Genomic DNA, 12,279 nt, shown 5'->3' with positions numbered 1-12,279 from the left:
TGGGCGGTGCGACCAAATATTAGGAGTGGGTAGAGTTTGAACACCTAAGTCAATCAGAGTTTGTTATTAATTCTCTCTTGGCTTATTTTTGTCACGTGCTGTTTGACTGACAGCCAGGCTTATGTCACAGCTCAGCGAGTTGGCTTCGTCCCTGTAGGGAGCTATACTAGAGACTTGGTGCCTCGTTTATGTTTCGGAAAATTTACCCGGATATATATTAATACTTAAGCAAACATTATTTTTAACGCCCAGAAATATTGAACACAACGATGACTTTAAGTCAGCGTTATCCCACAATGCGGAAGGTTGGTTAAGCATATTAGAGAAATACATTCAAATAATAATCATTTTGCATAATTTTCGGTATCCTTTTTTAGAAAGAAGATACCGAATCTGGTTTGGAATCATACCTCTCTGCTTGCTGTTCAGGATTCGTCTCCTTTTCCACGATCTGTGCGCGGAGATCGTCGTTTCCACTGGGGATTGAAAACCACCAGGCGTTAATCATATCATAGAACCACCTATACAATAATACATGGCAATTTTATGAGAAAAGAACCTGAGATGAAAATCATTCGTTTATCTCATTTTTCCTGTCCGACTGAAGAGTCAATCAAGAGGCAAGAAATCTTTACCCTCTTTTGCACTAGTCGAGGCTTCACTTTTAGGTTTGGCTTAATCTATACATCGATAATTATAGCGTGAGATCGGTCTTGACAATGATCAAATATGCCCCAGCATATAGGGAATATTCGGGTATATACCCCACGTGATATTCCCCAATTTCTAGACCTTACGTCTACTATGATAAGAGCATTCATTTCTTTTTGTTTTTTTTGTTTTTAAGGATTTGTACAAAGCAGTGCCAGACCAAAAACAATAGGACATAAGTTCTCTACTAGGTTTAAGCTCCAACCCAACCCCCTCCTAAAATAACTGAATAATATAAATAGACTAAATAGGCTGCTTAACAAGTGCACGCAACAAGGGTATTTACCCGGCGACATTTAGGACAAATTATTTTTAAGGTACGAAAGTTGTCACCACCAAAAACGTTGAAAAGTCTCTTGAAATAAAACGAATTAAGTTTAGGCTTAAAAGAGTCAATAGACTCAGCCTGCCTAACATCATTAGGCATATTGTTCCACAAATTTGTTATCCTATTAAAACAGAAGTCCCGAAATGTTGATGTACGATTATTATTAATCTTTAACTTCAACCCTGAGTACGCTTGACGCGTCTGACTCGTAACAAAGGAAAAGTAGTAATTAAATGAACGAGTTAGATCAATATGACCATAAAGACATTTAAAAGAAAACTAAGTCGAGATATGCAAGCCAGTAATTAAGCGGCAATAACTTCAGTATGATTAAGCGATCCTAATAAGATAAGTTACTACTATTTCTTTTTAGTATAAAGTGTGTAGCTCTTCTTTGCACATTTTCAACTAAGAATAAATTGACTGACAGACTGGGGTGCCCATAACTGAGAGCAATAGCAAAATTGCGAACGCACTAATGAACAGTAAAGACGCAACAGCGGAACACAGCCAACAATTCCTGCGCAGCTCCTTCTAATAAAGCCCAGTAACCTATTTGCTTTAGCAACTATCATGAGTATATGATCCTTCCAAGAGGTGTCGTTTACAATCACTACCCCAAATCTTTTTCAGTTGAGACAACCTCCACATGTATTATTTATACTACAGCTACGATATGGACTAATACGCTTCCCAGATATACGCAGATTGCTGCACTTTGTAGAATAAAAATACAATTCATTTGACAAGGACTAAGTTGTAAGCGAAACTAAATCCTGCTGCAATTCCAAACGTTTTTAGCTTTGAGACGAGCTTTACCGGGCACATAGAGTCGAAAGCCTTGGCAAAGTCCAAGTAAATTATATCTGATCCTAGCCCGCGGTCCAGTGCATGACCAATGTCATAGAATGCTTCAATAAGCTGAGTAACGCAAGACTTGCCCTTTTGAAAACCATGCTGAAAAGGATACAAGATCTTCTTAACGTGAGGAACAAGGCGCGAGGCTACACACCGCTTCTGAACTTTAGAGATTACTGAAAGTAATCCCTTTTCCCTTTTTTAAAAATAGGAGGAACATTTGCTTTTTTCCAATCTGCTAACTGAAAGCCTTTGTTTAAACTAAAATTAGTAATCGCCGTTATAGATGGAGCAAGGGTCACACATTCTTGAACACGATGGTGGGCAGCTTATCATTACCTTTTCAGTGTCCAATGAACGAAGTCCACAACTTCATCAACTGACACTGTGACATGACATCATTGTTCAGTAACGCCCGCGAGAATCGGTGCGTTCAGATCAATTACACACTTCGAATGATCCTTGTAAATAGATTTGAAAAAGTCATTAAAGGCTTCTGCCCACCCACGATCATCAGAGAATGAGACACCACTGTAAGTTACCTTGTCAGGTATTAGCTTTTTCTTGCATTTGAAGGAAAAGAACGACCAAAAACGCTTAGAAGTCTTATGGATTTCATTTGATATCTCTTTAACATAATTTCTCCTCTCATAACGAAGTCGATTCTTAATTTGTTGCCTTAACTTGCGGAATCTTTCCACTTGTTGATGAGATTTTGAGTTCCTAATTCGCCGCCATAAGGTCTTCTTCTTGTTGATATCCTTTGCTAAGTCCTTTGATATCCATGGAGGACGATTTGAATGTTTATAGTTTACCTTTGGGACGAAGGTGTCTACAGCAGCAAAAACAAAGTCATTCCACAAATCCCAATGAGAATCAAAATCTTCTATGGCATTAACGTTGTGAATACCATTACTGACAGGAGTTAACAAAAGGACTTGTTTAATAGAATCAAAATTTGCATTTTTTAAGTCGAAAGTGTGCTCCTATATTTCACTGCCGTTTCCTCACATCTTTGTACTTAGCTGAACAATAATTCCAAAATTGCAGAAATTAATTATGCTGATTCACAAAACAAAAATCAACACGCACTTGCATCTAAAAAGTAAGTTGTACTTCGCTTTCATTAATCGATCGCAGCAAGTTTTTATGCCGGCCTTGGAGTAGCGTGGTATGTATCACTTTCAGAGTCATTGTAAATGGTCGAAGACGGTATACATTAGTAGATGTAGCTATGTCAAATTTATATTATTTATTTCAGAAGCAAAATTTTAATGTACAGAGCCCTCTGCGATAAATTAAATTTTAGATATCTCTGGCTCAAAAGTAACACTGTCCAATTGAGTTTAAGGGGAACAAAAAGAGAAGTTAACAAAAATATTTTTTGATTGCCTAGCAGTATCTGCACGCTAACAGTCATTAGTTTACGACTAAAGTTTCTTTGAGTTAGAAATAATCCAGAAGGCATCAATCGTGATCTAAAAGAAGATATTCAGTGTTTTAACCGATTACGTATGTACTGTAATACAAAAGGTTACCCGTTGGCGCTTAATGCCTTGATCTGCCCCTTTTGATCTTCAATAGTTTCCTCCAATATTTTGATTCTGTAGAAAGAGTTTGCAGTTATTCAAAACAAAATGCCGACTTTACAGACTTGACTTCGAAATTAATCCATGTAAGTTAGAGACAATGTCGTGAACCTTTCAAGAATACTGAATAAAATGAACCATTATTTTTACAATTCTTAATCACTAATGCACGCTTCATAAAAGGAAAGTTATAGGTTCTGTTTGCAATGGGCGATTTCTCTTCGAAAGGAGCATTGCACGAGGAAGAGTTTAAGCCACATGCACACCATGACAAATACACGCCTTATTTTGTTAAAATCATCTCAGACCAGCCATTGATGGCTACCGAACTTTTTAAAGTGACGAGAATACGTAAAAGAATCTTCATTAACCTTCATGATACATACTGCTTAAAATGTTGGCATTGTAAGCTGCAAATGTTTTGAAAGACACAGCTTTTAATTCTATCGAAGCCTGGATTTTTTAGGCCTCTTTTGATAGGAGCTTTAGGCCTCACTCGAAGTTCAACATTGTCATAATCTTAATTCTGGTACTTCACTTGCCGGGAAATGGACTTTACTCCTAACCCTTAACTTTAAGTTAATTCAACATCACTATCATCATCACCATTTTCATCATTGTTATTGCCATTATAATAAATATCAGTATTTTCATTATCAGTATTGTCACATTCAATAATCCTTTTTTAGAAAAAGGTATATAGCTATACTTCTCTACATGTTGTGCAAGTTCCTGCTCCTTTTCCCCAATCTTTGCTAAGAGTTCGTCATCTCTATCATGAAATGAAAACCAATTATTTCATCAGTAAAGGTCTGTCAAACATGTTTTTATACGAATGTGTGTATCCAAGTAATTTACTTTTCATCTACACATATGATTGAATAATCTTGAGATATAAAAAAAGTGCTAATAATGCTACGCACAAAACGTTCTTAAGAACAGTATGTGATACCTTGTTTTTATTTCGCCCATAAGCTCTTTTAAACCTTCCATTTTGTCCTCTTTTTGAAATAATCTGGTGTTAGAAAAGTACACAATAACAGGTAGGTAGCTAATAATAATAATAGGTGGCTACATAAGTGTTAATAGTAGTTTATATTACCTGCAGCGGCTACAGATAGTAGTTGCAGTAGCAGCGGTAGTAATAGCGGTGGTAGTGATAGTATCAAAAGACGTTGGTTATAGTAGTAATGTTAGTAGCAGTGGGGGTTTAGTTATGGTGATAGTAGTAGTGATGATGTTGGTAGTAGAAGAGGTGATAGTAGTAATGGTGATAGTGGTAGTGGTGATAGCAGTAATAGTGGTAGTATTAGTGGTAAAAATAGTGGTGATAGTTGTAGTGGTGCTAGTTTTAGAGGTGATAATAGACGCGATGGCTGTAGTGGTGGTGGTGGATGTAGTGAAGCTTGTGGTAGTGGTGGTAGAAGAAGAGGTGATAGTAGTGAGGACCGTAATAGCGGTGCTTATAAAAGTAGACATGGTAGTGGCGGCGCTTGTAGTATAAGTGATAGTCGTAAAGGTGGTAGTGTTGTTCGTAGTAGTAGTAGTAGTGATGGTAGTAATGGCGGTGGTAGAAAAGATGGAGGCATTATGGTGGTGGCAGTAGCAGTGGTGCTAGCATTAGTTTTGGTAGTAGTACTGAAAATAGTAATGGTGAGAGTAGTAGTGTCGGTAGTAGTCGAACTGGTAGTAGTGGTAGTAGTAATAGTGATGCAGGTAATTGAAGTGTAAGTAAAGGTGGTAATAGTAGTAGTGGTATTAAAAGTAGTGGTGGGAGTAGAAGCGGTGGTAAAAGTAGTGGTGATAGTTAGAAAAATCGTAATAGTGGTGCTGATAGTAGTAGACGTAGTAGTAGTGTTGCTAGTAGGATTAATGATAGAAAAAGTGGCAGTGGTGTTCGTGGTAGTAGTGAGGGTAATAATGGAGATACTAAAAGTGGTTGAGGAGGTAGCAGTGGTGGTAGCATTGGTAGTACAAATAATAGAGCTTGTGATAGTAATAGTGGTAGCAGTAGCGGTAATGGTAGCTGTGGTGGTACTAGTTGTGGTGATATTACTAGAGATGGTTGTAATGGTGGTAGTAGAATAGGTGGTGGTAGAAGTAGAGGAGGTAATGGTAATGATAGTAGTAGTAGTGGTTATAGTAGAAGTTTAACTAATAGTATAGGTGGTACTAGTGGTGATAGTAGTACTGATGATAGTATTAGGGTTAGAAGTAATGGCGGCAGTATTAGTGGAGATATTGCAAGTGGGGTTAGTAGTAATAGTGGTAATGGTAGAAGTAATGGTAATGGTGGAGGTGGTGACAGTAGTTGTAGTAGTAGTAATGGTAGTAGTAAGGGTGGTAATGGTAGTTGTAGAGGCGGTAGTAGTTGTGGTGGTAGAAGTAGTACATATAGTAGTAGGGGTGGTAAAAGTAGTGTTGGTTGTACTTAAGGTGTTAGTAGTTGTAGTCCACCTAGTAGTGGTAATGGTAATAGTGGTGACAGTAGGAGTGGTGGTAGTAGTAGAGGTAGCAGTAGTAGTAATAGTGGCGGTGATCATGATGATAGTGGTGGCCATGGAAATAATATAGGTGGTAACAGTAATGGTAGTAGTAGAGTTCATGGTAGTGGTGGTATTGGTATTAGTAGCGGTGGAAGTATAAATGGTGTTATAGGGTATGTTTTAGTGGTGGGGTGGCAGTGGTATTGCTTGGTGAGGTGGTGGTTATGGTAGTAGTAGTGGTGGCAGTAGTGGTAGTATTGGTGGTGTTATTAACAGTGGTAGTACAGAGTGTTAGTATTGTGATGGTAGTAGTGGAGGTAGTAGTGGCAATGGTGGTAGTGGTAGTGATAGAGGTGGTGATGGTAGGTGTGGCCATAGTAATAGTGATAGTAGTAGTTATAATGCTGGCGGTGGTTATAGTAGTAGTGGTTGTAATAGTAGCGGTGATTGTAGTAGTGGTGGTGGTAATAGTAGTTGTATCAGTGGTGGTATGAATAGTGTTCAACAACCCTCGGTTCTCTTTTTGAATAGATAGGACCTCCAAAACACCCAAGACATCAACAGCTAAGAGATTAAACTGCGAAATGACGCAAGGGTAGAAAATGTGCCTGTTTGTGAAATATGTAACGTTAACTTTTTCCACTGCTTAGTAAAATATACCCTGCGAATTCTTCCTATCGACGAAAAAAAATCACAGCTAGAGAATTTTTCCAATAGAAAATTCTCAAAAACATTCTTTGATTTCGTTTTCTCAATTACTTGTCATCGTGTACTTTTTTTTTTTTTGCTCTTCGGTATTTTGTTTATTACGCTCCTTTGTTACGTGCTGTATAGTTATATAGTTAGTTGTCTCGCCTCTTTCTTTTTACCATAGTTTTTAGTTTCTATCCGTGAAACAGTGTTCGTAGCAGTAGATTTTTTCCTTTTCTCGGTTTCCCCAACCACAAACGCCAGTTATCCTCAGCATTTGGTAAGCGGCTTCAATTTCATCGTTTTCTTTAATTTCGTTTTGCAGTGGCCTTTACGTAGTTGTCTGTGTTGTAATTATTATTTTTTCGCTCTTGAAGGAATTTACTTTTTCGAACGTTCCGAATTGGCCCTTGCCTGTTCATGACATGTAAACCAACATCTGTCATTCACGTACCCACCGAGAAGCGCTGATTGGTTCTTTTGCATGGGATTTCAAGTTTCCCACTCTGTTGCTTTAGGGTAGCTGGCATGGGAAAACCTTTTGTTCTCCTAGCGCACCCCCTGACCCCATTAACCAAAATTAAACTCGGCAAAACTCGGTCTCATCGCAAATTGAAGTTTCGCGTGGGTGGACTGTCATCAAGTCTCTTTTCCCATAAGCTAAAGTCCGTGGTGTGAGCACAGCTTATGTCATATATCTGCACAGGCAAGGGGTCCCTAGAGGCTTACCTATATATATATATATATATATATATATATATATATATATATGCAGGACAGTGGAAATTCTCCATTTTCGAGTTTTGTTATTAGTAGCTACTCTTTTAACATGAAAAAAAGCAACTTTTGTAAGTAACAAAGTTTGATTTTAGCCACAAAGTGTTTTCCTACACTACTGCAAATGGTATTTGAAGTAGTTGGTTGAACAAACTTATTCTTTTCACGTGCTGCTTTGCATAATTGGTAGTCAGGCTTATACCCTTGCACAGCTCAGTCTGTAAGCTGTGACTACTGGCCCAGTGCAGCTGGTTTCCCAACAGACCTGTGTATAAAGGTCAAAGGTTAAAAGGGTTGGTTTTGACTTTTTCAATCAACTGACTTGGGTGGCAGCAGGGGTTGCGTTTAGGTTGAAGATGGTTTCTTTGTGGCGGTCCTCGTACCTTATTTTTGTCTTCGACTGTTATGCACAACTCAGTCTCACAGACAGACTTATTCCCTGTATTTTCCGAGCAAGGTTGGCTTAACGTCCAAACTTCCTTGATATTCTCGATGCCTCCACATGCAATGTTTCTGATGATTTTCCTTAGTAAAACTATATGAAACTAAAGATTATTGTACACAAATACATACCTCTTGTCCTTAACGGCATTATCATTCATCAGATGTTGATTTTGTCGATCAAAGTCATCATTTTCCCTTCGTGCCAACATGAGCGTGTGCTCTTCATTTCTGTTGAGAGTGCAACAGGAAAATTTTCCAAATATCCCTAGAGCTATGAATCTCGGGTTGAAAGTTAGGAAATTACATTTTTTTGTGAAAATAAAAAGATGTATTCCCAGGAAGAGCGACCCACCTTTATGACGTTTGTTTTTCAAGCAGTTAACAATAGTTTTTTACCAGTTCTCTAGGTTTCAAGCGTAACTGCAATTCTGTTGTCCGAAGTCATAAATTCCCCCATGTCCCGCAGTTTATTCCGGAATCCAAAATGTTATGTGTTAAGCACCGACAAATTCCAATGAGGCCACTATAGGCCACGGTACTCAGGGCAAAACATGAGGGGACGCAAATCGTCTGTACTGTAAGTATCCCGGAGAGTCCCCTACATTTTCTTAGACTTTTAGTCTAAGAAAATGTATGGGGACTCTAAGGTGTCATAATCCTGTTGCTGCTGACATCGATGTGACAGATAATTGCTTTTGCACTGTTTTCTTTGCCGGCTTATACTTGTCATCAAGTTTCAATAAGACGGCTATCATTTTTCACAAGAATAATGAAGTTTTCGTAAATTGTGAGATCGGATGGGATTAAAATGGGATTAAATCACCTACAGAGCTTGATATGTACTTACAGTGCAGACGATTTGCGTCCCCTCACGTAGGAAAATAATGCCGAAGCTAGGGGAAAAACATTGAAATTTGAAGAGCGACAGACCTAAAGAGTGAAAAGGGCTTAAAGTAGCAATCAACACCACTGGTCGGCATGTGTTAAAAGTGATGTGGGAAACGAAATAATTTTATCACCAAAAGTGCCGGCTTTTTCCTAAAACTTGCACTTATGTAGCGCATGCGTCTTCCTCGAATGAAAGTATATAGGATTAGTTGGGCAATGCGTGAGGACACCGCCCGGTATCAAAGGTAACTCTCAGAAAGTTTGCAGGGAGAATTTTCGCTCGTTCACCAAGTGCCTCGGTTAAATATAAGCACGTTAAAATCTAAACTCATATCAGAAAGCTAAATTGAACATAAATCCATAATCCAATAATCTCATGAAATTTAGACGAGAAAATTATTGATTGTTCCTTTGAATTTATGAACAGAGACATAAAATTAACAGAAATGAAAATATTTTTATCACAACTGGGAGTGGGAACATTCTTGAACTGAGAGTAAGTTTCAAAACTATCGGCCTATGCACACATTAGGAAGCAATTTTGAATGAAAAGCCTTCACGTTAAAGGTGGTGAAAGGCTGTCCAAGGTGGAGAATGAGTGTACCATATGTCTGTGACGAAGGAGTGATAATGATTTAATCAGGTACAAGTACGCATGGTTGATTCTGATAGGAACTAAATTTAAAACAGTTTAGAATACTGAAGGTGCCTGTGACACTTGCACCCACTTTGAAAATTTACAGAAAACTAAGCAAGAGTGTTACCTGGAAAGACTGTTGGAAGGATGTTACATATGAAGGTGAACCTTTCACCAAAATAATACAACTCTGCAGTGAAGCCAAAGGTATGTAAAAGGCTAAGTAGACCAAGAAAAGAATTTCAAAATATGCATTTTATCATCTTTTTGCCAACATTGTGATTTTTATGGGAAAAAGACTATGACAAAGTAATGTTTCTTCAAATTGTGTACTTAAATTTTATTTAAGTACACATCTTCAGCTAAGTGTTTTCCAGTTGCCCCTGTTAACTTTTCCAAGTTACATATATATAAATATTCCCAAAATTGGCACAAAAATTTTGCACATGACATATTGCGTTGGTATATAGCAAATTCCATTTTACTAAAATTACTGGAGTCTCGGAAAATATTCTTTTTCTAGAGTACTTTTTTTTGGTTACTAGGGCGACACCAAAAGTCAAGACTTGATTTGTTCAATGCAGAGGTAGGTGCATAGTCTTTTTTTTTTTTTTTCTGCAATTCACTACGAATTTTTTTGATGCTATGTCTGCTTTAGTAATGGCCTTTTCATTTGATATATTTCAACCAAAGGGTCCCCCAACAACTTACACTACCATTTTTTTTCTTCCGTTCGTCTCTAAAACTACATTTTGAAGGTTATGTGTTTGTTACAAGAAATAACTGTCTTGCGTACTACCGCAAACCGACATAATCCAAAATATAACCGAACACAATTTTTATTTATAGCGGAGCTCGCAAAGCGTAGCCCTATAACTATACGAAATAGTAGTAACCCATCAAGCCGAAAAAATTTGGTTGTACGACCGTACGACCGTACAAAGTGCTACTTTTAGCATGCGCGGCCAACTGTACCACGGGCACTATCTTAGCCACGTAATGGAAGGGCGAAGGAGAAGGTAATGCGCTGGCGCGATTGCGTGCGTAACTTGGATACCCCATCAGTGTGCGCCAAGAGACACCGTCAGATGACGATAAAGTGCGCATACTCGAACATCCAGCTGCAGTTTAGCGTACTGCGGGCACACGGTTAGGCATTGCACGAGGGCTTTACGTGAACTAGTAGCTGAAATTTCGAACTGGTCAGGATGTAGTTGAACAGTAATTCTCAGTGTTTTGCAATTTCTAAACAACTCGTAACACAACAATACCAGCAGAGTTTAAGCTTTGTCAACCAGAGGAAATTGTTATAATTCAAGTTCGTGGAGAGAGGGTTTTTATTGAAAATAGGCTGGATATAAAGAGACAGAGCGACCGAAGAAAGTAACAAGTAAACGGCGTAAAGCGAGTCCAGAAAATCGCGCAAGTTACAAAGGACGCCAAGAGAAACACGAAAGAGAACAATAAAGGGCATAAATAAAAAGGTGAGTTTCTAGCGAAGAGCAAAGCGAGAAGGAAATACAAAGTCGCTTCTGAAAACAGACTGAAAAGAGGTCATCAACAAAGAGAAGCGAACTACAAGGGATCCGCGAAAGAAGAGAAGGTAAGTCGTGTCCTATCTGGGTTTTCTCTTACGCTAAGACCCAGAAAAAAATTCAAACTTTTTTTTTTTCCGATCGTCGTTTGATACTAGCTTCAGTTTTGAATTCAACTGATCACGTTTTGGTTAAACATTGACCCTGGCATTCATCGCCTAAAAACTCTTACGCCGGTTCATCGCTCGAATAATACAGTCGTGGTGTTATGGGAAAAGAAGTTATCTTACGTATTTTGTTTTGCCTAGAAAGTTTTCAAATGGTGTCGAACGGCGAGTGCAAGTTTCTACTTTTTTTCTCTTCAGTTAGTTATCGCAGGATTTACTCTGTTCATTTGAAAAATTTGCGCTCTGCCGAAGATGTGTTGTTTTACCCTAAGAACGAAGTAATTCCCAAAATTAAAATAAAATGGGATTGAGTAAGCGATGTTCATGTTTATATTAAGTCTAACGCGGTAATTTGATTTGACGATATTGTCATGTGAGAACCCGTCAAACATCTGAGAATCAAATTAGGGACCGCAAATTTGTGGTGCAAACAAACTCACGGGTAAAATGGAGATGGTTCTACAGCGGGATGAGTGAATTTAATTGTTTGGTTGTCGTACTTTTCAGCGCTATGTTTTCATGCTTTCTACTCGATTCGTTCGAACTTCAGGAAATGGTTTGTGTCACAAAACATGGAGCCACTGATGAACATGCTTGCGATACGCTATTTTTTTCCTTACGCTGGAAACTGAAGAATTAATCTCTAAAAATTGGTAGTCATCACATATTGCAAGAAGCGTCCGAGCTGGGATCGTGCAATTAAACGGGGTTCTGGCAATTTGACCTCACAAGCGCGCTGGTAAGCACATGGTTCGCGTAAATAATTGTTGTTTACAGTTATCGAATTCAAGAGCAGTTTTTGAGAGTCTGTTTCTATAACCTTCCTGGATATTTTTTGTTAAATTCATTGAGGTTTAGTCTCGGAATTTCATAAGCGATTATGAATGATAGATTCGTATCGTCACCATAATTTAGGGAAATTTTGTCAACATATTAACAGTTTACAATTCGCTAACCATTTCTGTAACCTACTTGGATATTCTCTCTTGGAGTAATTGAGTCACACCCTCGGAATTTCATTAGTAATTGTAATGAGATGCATTTATGCAAATGAGTGAGCAAGCGCATCGAGAGTGTGTTAGAGAGTGTGCTGGAGTGTGTGTTAGAGTGTGTTCCATGTGCTCGGGTCAGTAACCAAATTATCGTGTACACAAGTCCTAATTATCGGA

At 38.3% G+C, this 12,279-nt stretch overlaps 1 protein-coding gene across 1 annotated transcript in view; it reads right to left on the bottom strand.

Moving 5' to 3' along the window:
• Window positions 1-373: 373 nt before the first annotated feature.
• The window catches only part of LOC131768688 (uncharacterized), a 16,296-nt gene continuing 4,390 nt past the window's right edge, over window positions 374-12,279 (bottom strand). The window contains exons 2-6 of the mRNA XM_066173984.1: window positions 8,013-8,111; window positions 4,439-4,501; window positions 4,196-4,258; window positions 3,436-3,501; window positions 374-521 (exon numbers count right to left, since the gene is read on the bottom strand). Coding sequence (XP_066030081.1) covers window positions 374-521; window positions 3,436-3,501; window positions 4,196-4,258; window positions 4,439-4,501; window positions 8,013-8,111 — 439 coding nt within the window. The remainder of the gene's footprint in view (window positions 522-3,435; window positions 3,502-4,195; window positions 4,259-4,438; window positions 4,502-8,012; window positions 8,112-12,279) is intronic.

The sequence above is a fragment of the Pocillopora verrucosa genome, chromosome 11, assembly GCF_036669915.1.
Source record: "Pocillopora verrucosa isolate sample1 chromosome 11, ASM3666991v2, whole genome shotgun sequence".
Taxonomy (NCBI): Eukaryota; Metazoa; Cnidaria; class Anthozoa; order Scleractinia; family Pocilloporidae; genus Pocillopora; species Pocillopora verrucosa.
Note: the sequence above shows the minus strand (reverse complement) of the source record. Positions and strands in the feature narration are given on the sequence as shown.